This window comes from Perna viridis, chromosome 9 (assembly GCF_037379345.1).
Source record: "Perna viridis isolate PV_CMFRI_1.1 ecotype Kerala chromosome 9, ASM3737934v1, whole genome shotgun sequence".
NCBI lineage: Eukaryota > Metazoa > Mollusca > Bivalvia > Mytilida > Mytilidae > Perna > Perna viridis.
Window position 1 is genome coordinate 38,856,124 of NC_142453.1, and position 23,586 is coordinate 38,879,709.

Consider the following 23,586-nt stretch of genomic DNA (forward strand, 5'->3'; position numbering starts at 1 on the left):
TTATGATACTATTTTTAGAGAAAAGCATTGGATCTACACCCTTGTGAAGAGGGAGTTTGTTTTGGGTTTTACACTGCTGTGTTGGATGAAGAGGGGAACGATGTTTGTTACGTTTTGAATCGGTTTACAACAAGACTTTGACAGGTTGGTGTTAATCTTTAAACTGTGTTTTTTTAAATCAATATTCCATGATATATGATCGATTCTTTATTTACATGAAAATACATGCAGAGCTGTACAAATTGTGCATTTTGTTAAAATAAAAAAAAATAATGCAACATTTACTCTTTACTTCTTGATTTTAGGAACGTGTATAAGAACATGATAAGAATGTTTACAAATTGATAGATTAAGGGCCCGTTTAGGACATCATTTATAAGCCTAATGGACATGTAAAAATATATCAGGGCATGGGACAGGTGTCAAACTGTATAATTGAAAACAAGATATGCAGTCCTGCGTTAGAGAAAAGAGAAAAAAACATCTCTTGAATTGATCATGACAAGTTTGATATTGTTCTTATACAAGTACAGTGTGTGTATACATTTTTTTGGTCAGATTACAGCTTGTATTCAAAATGATTTTTTGGACTCTGAAAGGCAGCAAAGATGTTGGGATTCAGATGCTAAATTTTTGAGTGATATTAAATTATTTTTTTTTGTTTTCAGCCATGATAATTGTACTCATAATTTTGGCATCCCTATGGGTACCAGGAGTATCTCAAGTTACATTACAACAACAGACCTGTACAGATAGTTCACAGAAGGCCAGCATCAAGCCAGGGGCTGATGCCCTGATTGGGGGCCTGTTCAGCATGCACTATGAGGGTACTGGAGGTTATGGTTGTGGGCAATCTACTTTGTTTAGTAAGTTCTATTTTTGATTTCCACTCACAAATTTCTCACCAAGAAAACCTTCATTGGTTTTTTCAAAATGTATGTTGTAGTAGAACATGTGCAAAGATTATGATTTTTTAGTTGCACTCCATCTTAGAATCAAAGTTCGATACACAGTTTAGAAGCCAACATATTTTTATTTTTGATATTTTGTTTAAAATTCTGAAGAAAGCAGAAAATAACATATAGCTTTTCAATGAACCCTTCATAAGAGATAAACAATATATAGAATGCATTTAGAATTCAAAATTAAGGGAGATAACTCTTCAAATGACACTGAAAATGCAATAGAAAGTGTTAGATTTTCAATGTGAATTATCTACTAGGAGCAGACAGATTGGAATGGATGATTATGCATTTCATCATAAATGTGTAGCTTTCTTTTGGGTGTTTCACATATTACGGAATTTGCATGATTCTACAAAGACTGCTACTTAAAATAAGTCAATCATTTTCAAGATCTTCATTATTTTCCATATGTTACCAATTACTAAACAATTACAATAAAAGATGAGTACCAAATAGTACATGAAAAAACTTGTTTATTATTTCAACTCAAAAACAATCATTTACATAAAAGATATCGTGGATTACAATATCCTCAGACAAGAAAAAAAAATTCATGAAATATAAAACAGTAAATATTTTTCTACCGGAAAACTCATTTGGATGTTCAGTATTTTATTTTTTTACAATGAATTGTATTTGTTGTTATTTGGAAATGTATCAGTAATGATCTTAACTTATTTAAGAGTGGAAAAAGTGCATAAAAATATTGCAAAATAAAAGTTATCTCCCTTTTTGTGACTTATTACAGTATTAATTAAGGTTGAACTTTGTAATGTAGTACTACATGTATTTCAATCTATAACCAGAATAGGTATGGTGTAACTTCGTAATGTAGTACTATTTCATACTATAACGAGAATAGGTATGGTGTATATGCTAAAGAGACAACAACTCGACCAGGAAGAGAATGTCAGTGAAAGGCCACCCATAGGTCTTCAATGAATGATGAGGAAATCCTCATACCACAGGTCGGGCATTTTCTCAACAATACTGCTAAATGGTTCATGAAAAAAAATGACAAAGAACATTTAAAAAATAAAATAATCATTTAAAAAACGTTCAAGATCACCAATAGATGGTAAATATCATCAGATTTATTTTACAGATAACAGATATACAGTAATGAAATGCAGTTGATCCTCAACTTGATTATCACAGTTTGCCTTAAGTAAAAATGCAAGTTATGACAGATATATTGTACATGTACCTGTTCTGGACAATTAACTGAAAATTATTTCCTCAATTGTTTTTTAGATATGCAGGCTTATGAAGCATTACGTTGGGCAATAGACAGACTAAATAAGAAGAATGAGGTATTGAATGGTGAAATGTTAACAGACAGTTATATACCAGGGATAACACTAGGTAGTATGACATAATGCTACATCATCAATAATTTAACATACATAAAAAATTGCATAATGTATGCAGTAATACAGAAAAAATAGTGATATAATATTACTGCACTTCCTCTAACCAAGTCTAAATTGTGACAATTTAGGCATCATTTTTTGTCAGTATGTTCCATGACGAATGACTTTTTAAAAGATACATACTTGTCTTATGTTTACTTACTACTGTTGGAAGGTAGAATGGATGGCAAGAAACAGAATTATTCTTTTTCTTTGCCTTATCAAAATGAGGTAATTAATAATTGTAACACCATAGGAAACACAAAAATAAAATGATCGGATCGAAATGAAAATGAAACAAAGTGTGAAATGAAATAAGTTTCACAACAAATTTGTGAAATAGGCTCAATATTTTTTTTAATTTTTTCTTTGGTAAAACATTTAGTTTTTAAGCAAGCCAACCAGGTGTCATAATTTTCTTTCTAGTTGTTGACACACAGCTTTGCTAATGTCCAGGGGTTTGGGAAGGCCATGGACCATATGCCCATTCTAGCTGGAAATGGACCCTTCAGATTGTAAATATCTTCAAGAAAAATCCTGAAAATAGCCCCTTCTCAAAATTTCCTTCCCAAACACTGATGCCCCATGGTTTTAATTGTAAATTTTCTACTTAGGAATGTTGTCAAGGGATTATTGTGACAGGAAATTCCAGGCACTAAGTGATGCTCAAGAATTGTTCCCACAGTTCCTATCATCTTCTAATGATTGTAACACAGGGACAGAGGTTATGCTTGGTAAGTGTCAGACCATTATATGTCACGGTTGAACTTAAATTATGCTTGATAAGTCTGTTTTTATGAAACCAAGTTATGCTTGGTAAATCTTAGATCTATTAATATCAGTTGTCTATTTCATAAGTAGTACATGTATTTTTTTAGGTGTAAAATTTATAGTAATTTCTGATGTCCCAATGATATTTTTTGTTGTATCGTCATAATTTATGATCGAATTTATTCGTTAAAAGACTGTGTGAAATTATTGCTAGGGACCTAAATAATTCTTGACAAGTCTTAGATCTTATTATGAATTTAAGCTTTGTCTATAAGGGACAGAGTTATTTGTACTTACGGGTGATGTCTAGACAAATCAGAATATGTCAGGTACTCCCAATGCTGCACACTGCATTTGCATGTAAATTTTGAAGAATTTACTTCCTAAATGCACACAAGTCATTTACATAACGTATCACTTCCTACTGACCAATTTAAGCTATTCATGTTTCAGAGCATCTATATAATATAAGATGTCGACGATGCTCCACCCCTATTAAATATCAGAAACTTACATGTAAGTTATGTTTGTTAAGTCTCAGATTTTATTAAATGACATACACTTTAATTTAAGGAGGTAGACCTAGGGTAAGGGACACACCTCTTAAAAATCATTGGAACGTTTGTATTCAGCATTTTACATCAATCTCATGTAAGCATCAAAGTAACTTGGATTGACTTCATTCTGTTTCAAATGAAAGCTTGATGGGCATTGGTGAAATTGGATATGGTACAAACATTCAATGATTTCAAGAGTTGTTTCCCTTACCCTAGGTATACCTCCTTAATGGAATCTGTATAGTAAATAATATATCTTGTTTTTCAGGTTTGATTGGAGCTTCAACAAGCTCTGTGACAAAGGAAGTTAGTATGAAATTTTCTGCCAAGTTCCATGTGCCACTGGTGTCCTATTCCTCAACAGCATCAGAACTCAGTGATAGTACTACCCATCCTTATTTCATAAGGACCATAGCCCCTGATGGACCATTAATGGAGGTTAGATCCTGAACCTTCAGTCCTTTTAATTGACACTTTAGTTAGGACTTATGATTTTCCTCAAGTGGACTATTGATTTGAAAACTGATAAAGCCAAAGACCAGTACCCATTTTTGAAAGTAAATTTGAATACCTCTTATCATAGTAAATTGCTAATTAATTATTTAATATGTACTTTGTGCAGTTTCACATTTGTTATTTCAGTATGCTTGGTCTCAAAAATTAGGTATCAGTTAATTTCTCAGATGGGCTCATGTGATTTCTGATAGCCTCATTGACTTATCAAAGTTGGGGCCATTTATCATAAGATCTTTCGAACTACTGCATGCAGACATGATTTTCTTCTGCTTTTGCAAATTTGAAATTTACCATTATGGTTCTTTTATTACCATATGTTTTTTTCACAGATTTTGACAATTTCCACATTTTTGGTTGGCTCTGTAAAACCATTTCCTGCATGAGCCAAAATAACTACAAAAATGTAATTTATTTTAAAAACATAAACTTTGCATGTTTTTCAGGCATTGATCAGAGTCTTGACAGAGTTGAAGTGGAGTTACGTCAATGTTGTTTATACTGATGATACATTTGGTAGAAGTTCGTATAATGAATTGCATTCTCGTCTGGTAGCTGCTGGGATCTGTCATACTCAAGGTATAGAAGTGTCCTCTTCAAACACATCCAATATTGCCATGGAAAATTTACTGAAAAAGGTCACTGGCTCAGATGCTGTTGGAAATATTTACCTTGGGTCAACTCAAGTCGCTTCAAGTTTGTTGGCACAGGCAGAGACTTACCCTAGGGCTGGAAAACTACAATGGATTTTCACAGACAGTGTTCCTCTGTCCAGTTCCTTTACAGGCAGGAAATACCCCAGGGGTATCATATCAGTCATGCCAGGATCTAGAAAAATTACAGAATTTGAGGATCACTGGATAAGAATTGATCCAAGAAATCCTTCAACAGAAAATCCCTGGTACAAAGAATGGTATATGACTGAGTTTAACTGCTCACTACCTGGTACTGTCTATCCTCCTCATAGTACTAAACTGGCGTGTCAGATACCATCAGAGAACGATCGTAGGTTTGCATTTGTACAGGACCAGTTTGTGGAACCAGCTGTACATGCTGTGTATACATATGCAAATTCCTTGAAGAGAGCCCATGCTGTCAAATGTGGTGGTGTTGCTGGCATGTGCGATCAATTAAAATCAATGTCTACGGAAGAGTTTTACCAGACCTATCTCAGCAAGACAGATTTTACTTACTCCAGAGAGGAGAGAGTTGAGAGCTTAGCATCAGCTCAATTAGAGCCTTACAATGCCCCTGCTAAAGTGAATTTTGACAGTAGTGGAGACATTACAGACTACAGTTATGAGATTTACAGTTTCAATGACTACAGTACTGCTGGAACATATAAGTTTGAGAAGGTACATTATCTAATAGATAACATTGAAAAAAATCATACCATGACCAACTTGTATGGACTTTCACAATATCTACCATGAACCAAGTTTTTTTCATTTTTTTCCAAGGTTTTATTATTGAGGTTGATAGTTTTCAACACTGAAATAAATGTAAAGTAGGAATGATCATTTTATGACAGTCTATTAGTCTATTAGTAGAAAAAGAGAAGACATTCATCTTCAGTTGTTCTGCCGTCATTGATTTGAGTAATACTGTGAATGTAGTTCTATTTGTAGGTTTAGGGAATACAGCATTGCCATGATTCTTTAATCCCTGGGATTTGGCTGCTGCATTAAATAATTCAATTTAAAATTCCCTTTTTCATTGTGAACCAACTTAAATAGTTTGCCTAACCAATGAAAAATATAAAAATGAGTACAGGACACAGGGATGGTTTCAGGATTTGAGTTTAGGGGGGCGTTAATTGAATTAAATGCAGTGCAGAGCAAGGCAACAAATGTTATGGGGTGAAACTTGTGGTAAAAAATTTTTTTCTTACCGAATTAGGTTGGGGGGTGGGGTGCGTATGCCCGATACACCAGTCCTTTGATCCGCCCCTGACACAAATAATACTACTTTCTCAGTATTAGAACACTGCAATCAAGCTATGTAATGTGATTAAATTTTCTTGAACATCTGATTGTAGGTAGGAACTTTCTACAACAACAGACTAGAAGTTGTCAGTACAAAGTTTATCATGTACAATGAAGCTAGAAATACTGCTTTATCTGCTCCATCACCATCACCTTGTCCTGCTACACCATGTGCTCCATGTCTAGGGGGAACTTCTGGTAGTAAGTATCACTCGTTGATCTATCACTAATTGATCTACCCTGTCCTGTTACACCATGTGCTCCATGTCTAGGAGGACCTTCTAATAGTAAGTGCCACTAATTGATCAGCTCTGTCCTGTTACATCTTGGAGGAACCTCCGATAGTGAGTATTACTAATTGATCTGCTCTGTCCTGCTACACCTTGGAGGAACTTCTGATAGTGAGTATGACTGATTGAGCTGCTCTGTCCTGTTACACCTTAGAGGAAACCCGATAGTGAGTATTACTAATTGATCTGCTCTGTCCTGCTACACCTTGGAGGAACCTCTGATAGTGATTATGACTGATTGAGCTGCTCTGTCCTGTTACACCTTGGAGGAACCCGATAGTGAGTATTACTAATTGATCTGCTCTGTCCTGCTACACCTTGGAGGAACCTCTAATAGTGAGTATTACTAATTGATCTGCTCTGTCCTGCTACACCTTGGAGGAACCTCTGACAGTGAGTATTACGAATTGATCTACTCTGTCCTGCTACACCTTAGAGGAACCTTGGGTAATGTGTACCAATAATTGACCTATTCTCTTCTGCTATAGTTATTCTTCATGTCTGGAATAAGCACAGTTCCAGCACTGCTTGTATTTGATTCTCTTTGTTTGATTTTTCCATGTTTGAAAATGTACTAGTAAATTTGTATAAAGGAGACAATTATATGCAATGAAATATATTTCCTTTAAAAAGGTTTTTGGCAGTCATGTTTACACAAAGTACTTCATTTTTTTAAGGTACACACATGTATTTTCCTGGAGATGTTGTTGTGAGTGGACTGTACCCTATCCATCTGTCTGGAACAAAGCCTTTGACTTGTGGTGACCTTTACAGGGATGGGGCCATGCTGGTAGAGGCCTTGAGATGGACCATCCGTCAGGTCAACAGCCAAAACATCTTGAAAGGAGTAACATTGGGAGGTCTAGTCATAGATGACTGCTTCTCTATACTTAAAAGCTTACATGAAGTAACAGCCATTCAGAGGAGAGAAATGGAGGTCAAGGACTCCAATGGTAATGTCCTTGACCCAGATACTGTTGATGGTTACCATGGTGGTTTTCAAACATCACTTGTTTTGCCAGTTGCAGAATTAATGAAAGAGATTAAGAGACCACAAATTGCCATTAATCCTACCAGTACTGAGGGAAAGAATTATCCATATTTGATCTATACACTTTATGGAGTTGATAAACTTGTTCAGGCATATGTCCTTATGCTAAAGAAGGTTGGATGGCATCATGTACAGGCTATCTATGACCCTGATCAATTTTCAAGGTCATACATCAAAAAGTTTAAAGAGATTGCTGGAAAGCATGGTATTTGTCTAGTAGCATCATATGAATTAAACTCAATGATGACTGGGAATGACATTGTCAGAAAACTTCAACAATATTCGACTGTACAACCAGTACTTACTCTGACCTCTGAACCCAAAATAAATGGAATCTTAGCAAGTCTAAAGTCTTTAAATGGTAGTGGACAATTTAATTTGATGACATTACTGCTAGGAAAAACATATAATAGTTTCCAAGGTTACAAAGATGTTGCCATGGGAACTATAAATATTGGTTACAAAAAACCTGATATTTCTGTGTTCCGTAATTATCTGTCAACACTTACACCCAACACAGCTGGAAACACAAATCCATGGTTTTCTGAGTGGTATGAGCATTTGTATAACTGTTCTTTAGACTCAGCTGACATGAGAAAGTACACCACTGTCTGTGACAGAGATCGTAGTGTTGGTTCTGCTCCGGACCTAGTATACCATAGCAGTGTAACTTCTGCCATCTTGGGTCTTCGTGCATATGCCTTTGGCCTTCATAATACTTTGATTGAGCTTTGTGGTAGTTCTTACAATGGATTGTGTGTGAACTTCACCAATGGTGCAAATAAAGGCGAAAGACTTGTAGAATATATTAAAAAAGTTTCATTTCTATTTGATGGGAAGACAAGCATCAAGTTTAATGGTGGGGAAATTAACTTGCCATTGGAGTATTATAACTGGAATAGTTCTTCGTGGGTTAAGGTAATGTAAAATGTAAAAAAAAGAGGTGATTTTTGTCTCCTGTGACAGGTCACAAGGAGACACGGAAATGCCTGGCGTCCGTCTGTCTGTCCGTCGGTGTTTGCAGCACTTTTTTTTGTTATGCTTTTACCAAATTAGTTTGTTTTTGGTATGTGGCCATATTATGAAAAGTTACAGATGATTTTTATGGAAGTTATATATGGTCCTTGGACTTAGAAAATTTCAGTGAATTTACAATTTTCCACACTTTTTTTTGTAGTGATTTTACCAGTTGATTTTATCTTTTGTATGTAGTCTTAACTATGAGAAGTTACAGATTATGTTTGACTTTGGTTATGGTTGATGATTTTTACAGAAGTGATGGCCCTTGGACTTAGAAAATTTCAATGAATTTTCAGTTTTCTGCATTTTTTTGTAATGCTTTTACCAATTGATTTTAACTTTCGTATGTAGTCTTACTATGAGAAGTTGCAGATTAAGTTAGACTTTGGTTCTGGTTGAACGATTTTTACAGAAGTTATGGTCCTTGGACAGAAAATTTCAGTGAATTTAATGTTTTTCTCACTTTTTTTTTGTGGGGGACATTGGAATGCTGTTCTTCTATTGAAAAGGAGTATCTCTCAAATTATATTGATTTTATTTTAAATTTTGCAATCAAAATTTATTATGATTTGATTAACCATTCAGGAATTTTTTAGTTAACAGTTTATCTATGATAACATAGTTGTTGGGATGTAGTAACTTTTGTTTCTGTTTACTGGCTTTTAACATCCATCCATGGTAACATTCTGGGAACAACGTCTTCAAATCTTTTTTATTAAATTATTATAACAAAAAAAATGTTATTATTAGAAGTGGATAATACTTTGTAGGTCAATGGGTCAATTCAATTTCATCACAGCTAAGGAATATCATGACCTGTCTTTATTGAATTTAAGATGATGATTTACCTGCATTCATTGTATGATTATGTGCTTGCATGAAGATCTACCATTTACTTAAAAATATAAAATCTGTCTGATAAATTGAAAGAACATTTGATTTTTAGTGGATAAATTCAAAATAACATTTATACATTACTACTTAATTTCTTGATATTTGATTTGAACTTAAGAAAATGGTTTCTCCTTATTACAAAATAGTGAATACAAAGGGAGATAATCTATTTGTATCATGCATGGGTAACTCCTAAACTATTTGATAAATTTGAAAGATTAATTTTGCATAATTACATGTGCATGATACAAGAAAACCATTGTTGGGAAGGAAATCCAACTAATAAATACATGACCTGAATCCATGTGAAACAGTATGCGGTACTCATATTTTAGCCAGTACCAGCTGGTATCATGAGTATTTTGTTTTAACTATCATATGTGCAATCTGAAATGTAAAATATTTAATTTTAGGTGGGAGACTATGACCCTACTGATGAGACATTTTCATTCAGTGAGAAAGATGTCAAAATGTATGGTGGAAAATTAACCAATCAAATGACATCTTCCTGTCCCATGATCTGTACACAATGTCTCTATACATTCCAAGAACAACAATACATCCATGTTGATGGTGACCTTATTATTCCCACTATTTTTGACATCCATTACCATGGTGATGGTCCATTTGATTGTGGTGATATTAGAATCAGGAATGGGTTTTTGAACTCTGAGGCATTTGTGTACGCCCTGGAGTACATAAATGGTGGAACTTCCAAGATCAAATTAAATGGTGTCAAACTTGGAGGAGTTGGCTTTGATGGATGTATGAATTCATTCAGGTCAAAGGCCATTGTAAGTGCGTTCCATTCACAATGGTTCAAGAATGAAGATGGTGGTTCCAAGTTTGACCTTGAGAAGTCAGTTGGTTGGATGTTGTATGATGGTCAGACTACAATAGATGTAAGCAAGAGTCTGGGTAATTTTAACGTCCCCATAATGACTCCAGCAGCTACATCACACATACTGGACAATAAGGCTATCTACAAAACATTCTTTCGGACAATTCCTTCTGATGGTAGAGTTACTAAAGCTATGGCTCAATTGGCAAAGCAGCTGAAATTTGAATACATCATTATACTCAAAGCTCCAAATAAGGATAGCAGGGATGCAGCGGAACAATTTAAAAAGTATGCTGAGAGTGAAGGAATTTGTATTGCATCATCTTATGAGTTCGTCACAGATGGTACCATGGATACATTAATTGAATATATTGCAGACTCTTCAACAAGAATTGTAGCAGTGTTTACCTCTCCTGATCAGTATGTAGAAGATCTACTCATGGCTAAGAGCCGTAAAAGTGATGCATCAAATATAATCTTCATGGCAAACCATCCATGGTCAATACCAGTGATACCCCACAATGCCCTGAAGTATGCCCACAAATCACTTATGATTGGTTCTTCTACGTATGGTGCACCAATTGCAGCCTTCAGGAACTACCTCAAGTCCAAGTCATTTACTGGTAACCCATGGTATAATGAGTTTTACCAGGCCTACTATGAGTGTAGCTTGGGAGCCTCTTGGAAGTACCAGGCTAACTGTTACCCTATCAGTAATATTATTGGAAGTAAGATTGTTTTTATAAGTTTGGAAAGATAACTGTTTGTTTTTCATTGACACATTGTAAAGTTTTAACAATGAATTGCATCTCTTTTGGAAGTTTTTGTACTGGGATTAACATTGACTGGGTTTTAGCTTGTAATCACAACTCCAACATTGTATCAATTTATTTAATTATTTATATAAGGTTGCATTCTTGTTAAGATAGGAAACCTGTTGGAAATAACATTACATGGATTGATTTTCAATTGCAGCATAAGCATGCACCTTTTGGACAGTTTAAGCTTTCCAATAAACCACTGGGCATTCCTAAAACAGGGGTGAAGCGATTTAGGAAAGAGGGTACAGGTAAAAGGGGATTCCAGGTTATTATTTGCTCATTTTTGCCCACATTTTGCATAAAAAATTACATTTTTTGTATTAATGGGTTGGAATCAATGCCCAGAACACACTGGATCTTCCACTACAGTACATTTATATTCTCCAGTGTAATTATTTATATGGCTCAGACACATTCAAATACATGTGAGTTCTAAGGTTTGATAAATAATTGTTCTTTATATAGATAACATTGGATGTATTATAACAACTATAATTCTCTCCTGTCACAATTCTAGATAAGTTTATTGAGGACATTACAACATTGCCTACAATAATAGCTGTCATGGCCTATGCAGAGGGGATCAGTCGAGTTCTTGAGGAGAAATGTGGCACTAACTATACAGGAGTTTGTTCAGAGTAAGGATTCAAAGTATTGGATTTTACGAAGGGCTACAGAAATTTTATTCTGGATTTCTATTGTCATAACTTTTTAATTTTTTTACTACAAATTATTGATAAAAGTACCTAATACATATAATATTTTGCCCTTGATTTTTTCATGCTTGTTTACCTATATTTTTTAAAAGAAAATTCTAAAGGTGTGTATCCAACATCATCTCAGAGGTAATAAGGAAAGTCTATGGGAAAAAAATCAGGTATGCTTTACCGTAAAAGAGGTTCAAATTCAATTTATTTCACTGGCGTTGAGTGAGTGTTGTGTCATTGCTTTTCCCTGTTATGAAAATGATTGGGTTAATGAGCTACCGGTATTCGTACATACTTTCTTTTATCAATTTTTTATAATTATTGTTTCTTTACAGATATTTCAGTGATGATGACACCTTCTCTAGACTGATGTATCACTTAGATGCATTGACAGTTGATGACGTCATTGGTAATTTGTTTGATTTTATAGAGCGGGAATCAAATCAAAATATGACAATTTATCGTCTCAACTCCGTGTCTGGTCAAACATCTAATTTCTCTCGGGTAAGTTTAATTAGGATGACATTAATGATAAAAAAGTTAAGACAGCAACTTCAGGTGTTTGCCTTTAAGCCAGTAGATAAGTCATTTTTAGTTCACCTGGCACTAAGGGGCTTTTTAGCTTTTGCTGGCATACGTTGCCATCATTAACAACAAAACTCTTCTCCTCTGACATTACTGGACCAATTAGAATCAGACTTGGTATGAATGTTCCTTAAGGTATTCTGCTTAAATTAGATGGGATTTTTATCTGTAGACAAACATGGCCACCATTATTAAAAACAGAATATAGGGGGGTTACAGCAGCTTTTCGCATACATCTCAGAAACTTTAGGTTTAGTTGAATTCTGACAAGTGTTAAACATGCTGAGAACTATATATTGTCAAATTTTCGTGAAAATCTGTTAACTCATGATGGAGTTATTGTCCTTTTTTTATGAAATTTTGTCATTAATGTTGTCACTCCTCAGAAACTACTGGACAGAGTAATGTATTAATAATGTATGAGTTTTGGTGTTTTTTATCCATATATCCAAATAAAAAACATGGCCACTTTCTCAAATTTATCAAGCAAGGTTATGATTTAGGCTCTTTAGAGTCTCTACTTATTATTTATTTTGTAGAAAGTGTGTATTAATTGAGGAAATATCTGCATGATTCTTTTTGATTAGCTGAACTTTACATTAGTTTGACATTCTGGAGCAGAAGTTTGTTCAAGGCAAATTATGTTGATATTTTATTTGAACAAAAAGAATTAACATCACAAGTTCAAGTTCAAAGTAAAATCTGAAACTTTAACTCCCAATTTGAATATTTTTTAATTTTTTAATACTATCATTTGAACTGTAGGAAGGAAGCGTACAAGCTGAGAGCATCAGTCTTAGGGATAAAGATTACCTACAAACCCTGTATGTCAACACACCTTCCACCTGTTCTGGGGACTGCTCTGCCTGTCTTAATCTCGGTGATGGGACAGAGGAACTCATGTACCAGAGTGGTGATATCATGCTTGTTGGTGAGTAAAAGTTCTCATGAATCAATATGGTGATGAGCTTGTTGGTGTGTTATTGTTCTCATGTACCGATGCAGTGCTACCAGTGGTAATTCCATACTTGTAAAGTAATTGTTCTCATTTGTCAGAGGGGTGATATCATGCTTGTTGGTGAGTAAAAGTTCTCATGAACCAATATGGAGATAAGCTTGTTGGTGTGTTATTTTTCTCATGTACCAGTGTGGTGCTACCAGTGGTGATTCCATACTTGTTAAGTAATTGTTCTCATCAGCCAGATTGATGATATGCTTTTTGGAACAATAGTTCTCGTATACCAGAGTGGTGATTAAATGCTTGTTGTTGGAAGAATAGTTTTCTTGTACCAGAGTGGTGATGTTATTCTTCTTGTTGGAGCAACAGTTCCTATGTTCCAGAGTGGTGATGTCATGCTTGTTGTTGGAGCAATAGTTCTCATGTACCAGAGTGGTGATGTCATGCTTGTTGTTGGAGCAATAGTTCTCATGTACCAGAGTGGTGATGTCATGCTTGTTGTTTTAACAATAGTTCTCATGTACCAGGGTGGTGATGTCATGCTTGTTGTTGTTGCAATATTTATCATGTACAAGAGTAGTGATGTCATGCTTGTTGGTGTAGCAACAGTTCATGTGTACAAGAGTGGTGATGTCATGCTTGTTGTAACAATAGTTCTCATGTACCAGAGTGGTGATGTCATGCTTGTTGTTGTTGCAATAGTTCTCATGTACAAGAGTGGTGATGTCATGCTTCTTGTTGTTGCAATAGTTCTCATGTACAAGAGTGGTGATGTCATGCTTGATGTTGTAGCAATAGTTGTCATGTACCAGAGTGGTGATGTCATGCTTGTTAATGTAACAATAGCTCTCATGTACAAAAGTGGTGATGTCATGCTTGTCGGTGGTAAATTTGTTTTCATGTATCAGGGTTGTGATATGAGTTTTGGTGTATGATTATTTTCACTTGTTTTAAGCCATAGAAAAATTCTTGGAGGTCTTATGCCAAGAAAGCTTGTTAATATCTCTCTACTTTTATGTACCCTAAGAGGATGGAATTCTGTTCCTCCATATATGGCACCAAATTGGAGCATACTTTGCAAGACAACCTCTAACAGTGCTGGTGTAATATCTTTCTTGTTACTCAGCTTTTTACATGCTTTGTCAGATGAAAATGCTTTTACTGAGTATTTTTGTTGTATCAGTATCTACTATAATGGGTTTTATTATCATTATCAAAATTATAGATGGACTTAGATTTATTTAGTTCACTTTAATATTACCTTCTGCTTAAAGTAATCATGGTGTCCATCCATGCATCTGTCAGTCCACAGTTTTTCCACTGCAATTCTGGCTATAACTTTTTATCAAAGCCTTTTTATATTTTGGCAGAAGCTTTATATAGGTTTACCATATCAAGGGATTTGATTTTAGACTGAAGCCACATTAGCATTCTGTTTGAGTATACAATCTTGTTAATATTTTTACCATATGGATACTAGGGTTAGCAGTGTGGGAATCCTTTAGTGAGCTTTGCTTACAGTTCACAATTGTTTAACACAATAATAAAGTAAAATTTTGAGCTACCTGTGTACTGTAATATAATACTGTGAATGTATTAAGTTCTGCGGTGACCTAATTTTTGATTGTTTTTTTTTCATGGTAGACTGAAAAGAACGTAAAGTATTACCCACTAAATTGATTTATAACACTCTGTACATGTATATCAAATCATTGTTTTAAACAGCGAAAATTGATACTTGCAAATATATTCACTTGACTCATTCGATGAAAATTTATTCATATGCAGTTATTAACCCATTGTATTTCAAATTCTGTAGGAAAACAATGAAGACAATTTCTTTGTATGAAACAAAGCAGTTACAACAAAAAACAGAGATAAATGTAGATCACATGTTTAGGTAAAAATAGGAAATTTTAAGCATACAAAATGTTGATTATTTTTAGAGTATAAATGAAAAAAACTGACTACTGAAATGATCACAAAACACTTTAATGCATTCTAAATGTGAAATGGTATGGTACAAGTTAAGGAATCTTAGAGTGATTTATGAATGATTAGCTGACTGTGGTATTTGTTATGTCTATTATTTGTTTGTCTTTTGTTTTTTTTAGGTTTGTTTGACATACACAAAGCTGGTAGTACTCCATATACATGTGGTGACATCAATACAAAACATGGCCTACAGCTGGCAGAGGCTTTCAAATTTGCCATAGATTATGTAAATAACAAACAAGGAATCTTTGCCAATATTTTAGAAAATGTCAGGCTTGGATATGTTGGGTTGGATGTCTGCCAGAGTCCTACAAGGGCAGGTAATCTTGTTGCCAACATCCACAGCAAAAATCTGGACCTTAAAACAGGGAGCAATGTCATCAATCCATCTAGATTTGATGTGTATATTGGACCAATGGACAGTGAGACATCCATCCGTGTGGCTGATGTATTGAACCCATTAGGTATTCCTCAGATCAGTTATGGAGCTACATCACTTGAATTGAGAGATTCACTGAAGTATCGATACTTTTTAAGGACTGTGCCTGCAGATGATAAGCAAGCTAGGGCTATAATTTCGTATTTGAAAATGTTCAAATTAAGGAATGTTCAGGTGATCCATACATTTAACAGTGTAGGTGATTATGGAAGAGAAGAATTTAGTCGTTTGGCATATCTCAATCGTATCTGTATCTCTCAGAACATTACAATCGGCCGTGATGGAGTGGTCACTCAGGCTGAGGCCATTAAAGCTCTCAATCAATTATTCAATGTCACAGCAGCCAGAGTTGTTATTTTATTTGTTGATGACCCAATGCCACTTCTAAAGGTCATTGAAAGTTCCCAGAGCATTCGAAATTCCTTTGTATTTATTGGTACAGACAAATGGGGTCAGAATCCAGAGATGTGGAAGGGTATGGACAACATTATGAGAGAAAGAAGAGCCGTGGCATTTGATGTAGAAACTGCAGACCTTCCACAGTTTGATCAGTATCTAGAATACTTGACACCAGAATCCTACACATCAAATCCATGGTTTAAAGACTATTATGAACATTTGTATGAATGTTCAGTTGATCGTGCCAGTTCAACTAAGCCATGTCCAACCAAGTTAAATGGACTTCCAAGAGCTCTGAAATACATTCAAGACCCCTACACATTGTATGTAGTGAATGCTGTATTTTCAGTTGCCCTTGGTGCTCATGACGCTTTAGTGAAATCTTGCCGCTCTGACTACTTTGGGGTGTGTAACATCTTCTTCACTAGTGGACAGCGGCGACAAATGATTCTAGATGGTGCTAAGAAAGCTCAGTTCCTTGATGACACAAAACAACCTTTTTATTTCACATCTGGTGGAGATAGTTCCCGTGGTTACCACATCTGGGAGCCAATTAAACAAGGACAGACCTTTATATTAGAAGATGTAAGTAGTGTCATTTGTTGGGCTAAAATCATGAATGAAACTTAATCATAGAACTTCTCACCAAAAGCTGTGTGCTAATTGCTATAAGTTTAACATCTATTCACTGATCGAGTTCTGCATGCACAAAGAATTGAATAGCGTTATAGAAACCAATAGGAAATTATTATTAGGGCACAAAGGTTAATCAGAAAATAGACAGCATTAACAAATAATGAACAATAGATTACACACAGATAGTTAAAAAAAATATCAATTTGGCTTTACTACAGATTGAACACATGTATTTTGCTAGTTTTAAATTTAAAAGTAATAATCACATCATTTATGAAATTGCGCAAGATAAGTTTCCTTTTTAACATAATAACTTTTAAATAATAGTATCGATTTAAATCTTTTTTTTCTCATATTTAGGTTGGTAGTTACAATGACACACATTATCTTAAGGTGGATGCCACCCACGACCTGACATGGACCTCAGTTTGTGATTCTGCCAAATCCTGTAAATGTGTATTCCCAGATTACCAACCATCTCGGTACATGTTGAAGGAATCACCAAATGACCTAAATATTGTCTATGTCTCAGACATACATTCCACAAACCCTACCAACCAGTTTGCCTGTGGACCAATAGACACTGCCTCGAACTTTCAGAACTTGATGGCATTTTACTATGCGATTGATTTAGTCAACCAGAATACAGACAACCGTTACCCATCCTCATTAAAACTTGGTGGTATTGCTCTAGACACATGCTCCTCTGCCAGTAGAATAGGACAGGATCTGTATAGTTTACTGAGTGGAGAGGGAATATGTAGGTCTGGTAATGAAGGGCAGGTCCTTTCTCCTTCAACTGTCATTGTCCATCTAGCTAAAAATAGCGCTAATGCAATTGCAACTAGCAGTATCTTGTCTCCACTCAAGATGACATCAATGAGTCAGAGTGCAACATCTGTAGAGCTGAGCTCTGCTCTCCATGACTACTTCCTAAGGACTGTACCACCAGACAATATTCAAGCTATTGCCATGGTAAAGGTAATCCAAAGTTTTGGTTGGGACTATATTTCTGTGGTGTACACAGATAATGCTTATGGAAGAGCTGCCAGACAGACACTTCTCGAGTCCACAGAGAAGACAAGCCCTCGAATTTGTGCTTCCCAGGCCATATCTATGTCCCTAGGTGCCACACTTGATAATGCTAAGTCTATTGTAGATGACCTGAACCAGAGGGTTGGAGCTAGAGTTGTGGTTCTTTTTGTAACTGGTGAACATGCTCGCCTCTTGCTACAGGCAGCAACAGAAAGACAATTGACTAACAGGTTTATTTGGTTGGGTAGTGAAACTTGGGCAAACAAAGAATCTATTGTCAAAGGATATGAATTTACTGCTGCAGGAGCAATCACTATCCAGATCAATTCACATCAGATAGAGAACTTTAGAACATACCTAAAGTCCTTGTCATTACAAGATCACAAAGGTATTCCTAATGATTGGTTTGATGAAATCTACCAGACACTTCACCAGTGTAGGATCCTGAATAGTGTTGTCAGCCAATCATATTCCACCATCTGTACAGGTGAGGAGAAGGTCACAGATGACATGATACCTCAGGATCCCTATGTTCTCCATACAATTATCTCTGTCTTTATGGTGGCTCAAGGGCTCAGCCGGATAGATGAATGTACCTCTTCCTCTCTAAGTCTCTCAGCCTGTCTCACCCTCCAGGCTAACAAGAATGACCTAATCTACAATAGTATAAAGGATGCTGATTATCGGGTAATGCCAGATAATGCACAGGAAGCTTTCACATTCCATTTTACGGAAGATGGGTATGGTGATGTTGGCTACAACATACTTAACTACAGGAGAAACCAAGTCACTGCTAAGTTCGAATATGAGAAGGTAACATAATATTTTAATACAAAGTTATTGTGGATTTTAGAGTTGAACTCAGTTATTGTATAAAAACTGGAAAATCCCCCAAACTTTTTTATGAATATAGTCCATAACTTTGAAAAGGTAAAATTTTAAATGGTTACTTTGGTTAAAAAAACACATTTATAAAGGGTCTTAAACAAGTGTCTGGTTAAGACAGGTTTTCTGATAAATCAAGTTTTGGTTTAGGTAGGTATTCAGATTAGTCAGGGTTCAGTGTAGACAAGTCTTCAGATTAATCAAGGTTTGGTTTAGACAGGTTTTAAATTAATCATGGTTTGGTTTAGGCAGGTTTTGAGATTAATCAGAGTTGGTTTAGACAGGTCTTATGATAAAATCAGTTTGGTTTAGAAATGTCTTCAGATTAATCAGGGTTTGGTTTAGACTGGTCTTTAGATTAATACCCTGTGCAGGTCCAGGTGTTAAAAGAATAGGCCTGCAGCAGTGCTAAGCTTGTCCTAAATGCGACTAAACAGTACTCAGAAACCTGGCCGGGGGCTAGGCGTACTGCCCACAAGGCAACTGGGATGTGTGCCCCAGGTGGTGGAATGGGGTACCCCCTGGCATGTTACATGCTAGGGTTGTCAGGCTGTAATATGGAAAACCTGACCGCAAACCATAGTGGTGCACCATGTTGGGAAAGATGCCACGTTCCTTGCACATTTAAGAACCCTGCTGTGGTATTATGATAAGAGTAGGAACATTTGCGCTCTGCTACAGAGGGCTAAATTGCCTGACCTTACCCATCCCTCCTTTTCTCTGGAGGCAATCAGAATTTGTTGACCCTATTATCCTTGTGTACCATCCTGTTTTTTTCTTCATTTCATCATCATTTAATCATCATTTCATGTTTATTTTACCATCCATTTCATGTTCATCGTTTGAATATAGCTGAAATATTGCTGCTCGGATGTTAAACCCCAACGATCAATCAATCTTAAGATTAATCAGGGTTCAGTTTAGACAGGTCTTCAGATTTATCAGGGTTTGGTTTAGACAGGTTTTCAGATTATTCAGGGTTTGGTTCAGACAGGTCTTCAGTTTAATCAGGGTTTGGTTTAGACAGGGCTTCAGATTAATCAGGGTTTGTATAAGGCAGGTTTCACTGTATATAATTTACCAAGCTCTCATGAAAATTGCTATAAGCATCTGTAAGTTATTGTCTAATGAATAAATTACAGACAGATGGACAGACAACCATATACAATTATATGTCCTCTCTGTACAAAGGGGTGTTATAAATCAGGAACATGAAAACAATGTTCTTAATGAAGGTAAGCTCTTGTTGGTCCATAGATAATAATCTTTGTCATCCTATTTGGTTAGATCATTATGTATTTTTTGTTAAGATTTTACTTTTTCATATTTCAGATTGGTGTGTACCAGCAAACTCTATCAATAGATAGATCTAAGTACTATGGATTTAGTTTTGTTGATTCTCGTACAATACCAACATCAAGCTGTCCTGCTGGTGTTACCTGTCGATGTCTTAACAGCAATGGATCTACTTCTGACATCAAACGTACAGATGTTTCAGGAAATTCCTACTACCAGTTAGAGAATGGGCAGTATGTGGATGCTCAAACTGGACAAATCGTCAAGGTGGAGGGTGAACCTGACATGGATGATCGTTTCCGTGACATCTGGGGAATCATGGTTGCAACTCTAGCAGCCATTGGGGCTTTCACATCCTTTTGTTTATTTATTTACTTGCTGGTTGTGTATCCAAACAAGAGTGGAACATCTGTACTGGGTTACATGTTGATATTTGGTATAATTTTGCTGTTTGCTTTAATTTTCATCTTCATCATCCATGCAACACGTGAGATTTGTGCCATGAGGAAGTTTCTACTTGGTGTTTGCTATTGTATATGTTATGCCTCACTTTTTGTCAAAATGGTGGATTGCTGGAGATGCAAGAACTATAGTGAGGATAAAGAAATAAACTATTCAAAACTTGGGCATCCCTGTGGGCTCTTTGTGTGCACCACTCTTCTTGTGTTAGTGCAGGTTATGATAAGTGCTGAGTGGATGATATTGGAAGAGCCAGAGGTAGAAAAAATTTTATACAACAAATTCATATGGCCTCGTTGTACACCTAATGACTTCTATGACGAAGGTCTGGTATTGTCACTAGTGTATGTCATGTTCCTTATATTCTTGACAATATGTTTTGGTATTGCATCACTTAAAAATCCTAAGAACCATTACGAAGCCAGATGGATACTAGGTATAGCTGTGTTAAGTGTACCAGTATGGGTAATATTTTCTGTAGTGGCTACTTTAGGTCCCATCAGGATGGGAGATGCTGCTATGGCTATTGGGCTGTTACTGAATGCCACCATCATGTTGTTTCTGGGTCCAATGAGGAAGCTTTATTTGTTAAATAAATATCAGGAGAAAAAGGAGGAAGAAGATCAGAAACTAAGATTGAATGGTCACAGTCAACATGGCAGTAAGTTTTTTTTTTTTTTTATACAGCGGTATTATGAAAGTGGTTATTTATGGAAAGGACTGTAAATTTATAAAAAAAATAATTTTTCTGATATAATTATTACATTTATTATTCCATGGAAACTTATAAGGATTGATTGACTCACAAAATCTGCAAATATATTAAATTACTTATAACTTATGATTCAAAACATCATCACAAACACTGTGTATATTTACTCAGACTTTTAAGCTGAGTTGAATATTGAGTACTGGAAAAAATGACATTGAACATCATTCGTTGTCTTAATGATCCATACAAATAGAACATAAACAAATATTTGCAAATTTCAACCTTTCACAGTGTGTTACTCAACTCACATTTTGTTATCGTCAGAATATAGCTGAAATATTGCTGCTCAGGTATTAGACTCCAACAATCAGTCAGTCACATTTTGTTAATGATTAAACCCCAAATTTGGAAAGCATGATAATTTTTGGGGTTTTATAGGTTGTACCTGACATTAAGATGTATCATAGTCATGCTTAATTTTCAGTTGACTATGCTTCCATGTACAGTCGACAGTATGACAACAGTCCACGGTTTACTGATGGTGGAGATGGCTTTGATTATGACAATGTACAAACTGGGTATGAGGCCAATGTCCAAAATGGGTTTGAGGTAGCTCCTCCTGAGGAGGAGGGTTTTGGTTACGATCAGTCAGGACAATCAGGTTATGACCAGCGATCAGGCTATAGTGAACAAAGAACAAGTATGTAGAGAACAGTCTGCATGTTGCCATGGTAATCAGATTGGTGTAAGTATTGCATGCTGGGTAATGAGCATATTTCATAGTTCATAACTTAAATAAAATGTCTTTTTTAAATTAATAAGGCCTACATCATGTTCATTTCAGATTTGTTAACGAAAAGTTTTTAAACTATTGGGATATAAAATGGTTTAACTTGCTGCTGCTTGCACATTGGGCTTGAATGAGGAATCATTGCATGCTGTTGAGCCTAAATGCCATGCTGACTGAAAAGCTTTAGTGCTTTGTTACATCAAAATCTTTTTTCTTGCTTAAATTTGGTTGTTTTTAATGTTACCATATGAGTGGGACATGATTGATGATAATAAGTGTTCGTTTCCTGGCAGTTTCTTAAATTATTGAGAAAGATCCAAGCTTTATTTTCTTTTACATTTCAGTAAGTTTGCAGGATATAGCTATGCACTACTAGATGACATGTACAGATGTATTGCATGGATATCACATGAGTATCACATGACAGCATTATACAGTTCTCTTTTACAGACCAATCAAAGACTGCCATTGTATATTTGAATGGTTTAGAATATTTTTAGTGGATAGTAATTGGTTATTGGAGTCTTGTTTCAATTAAAAAATGTTTCATTTATTTAACAGCTACAGTCAGGCTTTTTGTTCCCACCCACACAAAAGGGGGAGGTATTATGTAATACCCTCTAAAAAGTTCTGTGTCTGTCTGTCTGTCAATCCCCCTGCAGTTTCAGCAGACAACTTGAGAACTGATCAAAGAATTATTTTTAAACTTTTCACAGTAGTTAAGTACCATAACATACAGGTTACACAAAATTTTCAACAAAGTCCAAATTGCAGTTTTCAAGTAAGGTCATTTTGAACATTTTGCCACCCCACTTTTTTCACCATTATGTGGTGGGGTATCACTATTTTCATTAATGCCATATTTTTTTTGAGAAATCAGTGACTGTAGTGCATGCATGTATAGAAATCATACAATAGATAATCAATAGAAGGGAGATAACTTGTTGAAAATATATTACTTTATCATTGAAGTCAGCATTAGGCATTAAATTTGTTTATTCCTTTGTTTTATATCTTGCCATGTGAAGTTATACAGAAATGCATTCAGTATAAAACCCATACTGTTTTCTCATATTAAGTCCCTGTCACAAAAAAGTGGCAAATTCTTTATAGTGATCAGTCTGTTCATGTGTCTGTAACAAATCATGTTCAGGCATATACATCGTACATCTTTTTCCTGTAAGGATAGGATTATGATATTTAGGTTTACATCCTCAATGGATATGTTGCATATCAAGTTAGGTGATCTGTGATCTTCAACTATGACCTCAAAGTCTTATTAGATGTTAAGTCCAGAATTTATTTATGGTGGGCCTGCAGAGATGATTTTTCTAAAAGACCATAATTTATACCTTGTCTCAGATTAATTGATGATTGTTAAAGCATAATATGTATTTGTGATAATTGTTTGTTTTTATATCAGTGCTATATTTTGATGTTTATAAATTGTAATGAATTATACATGTAGATATTGTAATGATTTATGCATGTAGATATTGTAATGATTTATACATGTAGATATTGTGTGATAATTCTAAAGTATTTGTTTTGTAATTAAATGTGAAAAGAT

The 23,586-nt window shown here is 35.3% G+C and overlaps 1 protein-coding gene across 1 annotated transcript; it reads left to right on the forward strand.

Moving 5' to 3' along the window:
* On the forward strand, nucleotides 1-23,586 carry LOC148608414 (uncharacterized). The gene is made up of 17 exons (XM_088543675.1): nucleotides 1-144; nucleotides 669-866; nucleotides 2,220-2,330; nucleotides 2,992-3,111; nucleotides 3,974-4,143; nucleotides 4,665-5,573; nucleotides 6,257-6,404; nucleotides 7,171-8,462; nucleotides 9,872-11,027; nucleotides 11,638-11,758; nucleotides 12,163-12,331; nucleotides 13,178-13,343; nucleotides 15,485-16,788; nucleotides 17,200-18,687; nucleotides 20,092-21,175; nucleotides 21,711-21,971; nucleotides 22,361-23,586. The coding sequence occupies exons 2-16, from the start codon at nucleotides 671-673 to the stop codon at nucleotides 21,932-21,934; spliced, it is 8,658 nt and encodes a 2,885-aa protein (XP_088399801.1). The 5' UTR covers nucleotides 1-144; nucleotides 669-670; the 3' UTR covers nucleotides 21,935-21,971; nucleotides 22,361-23,586.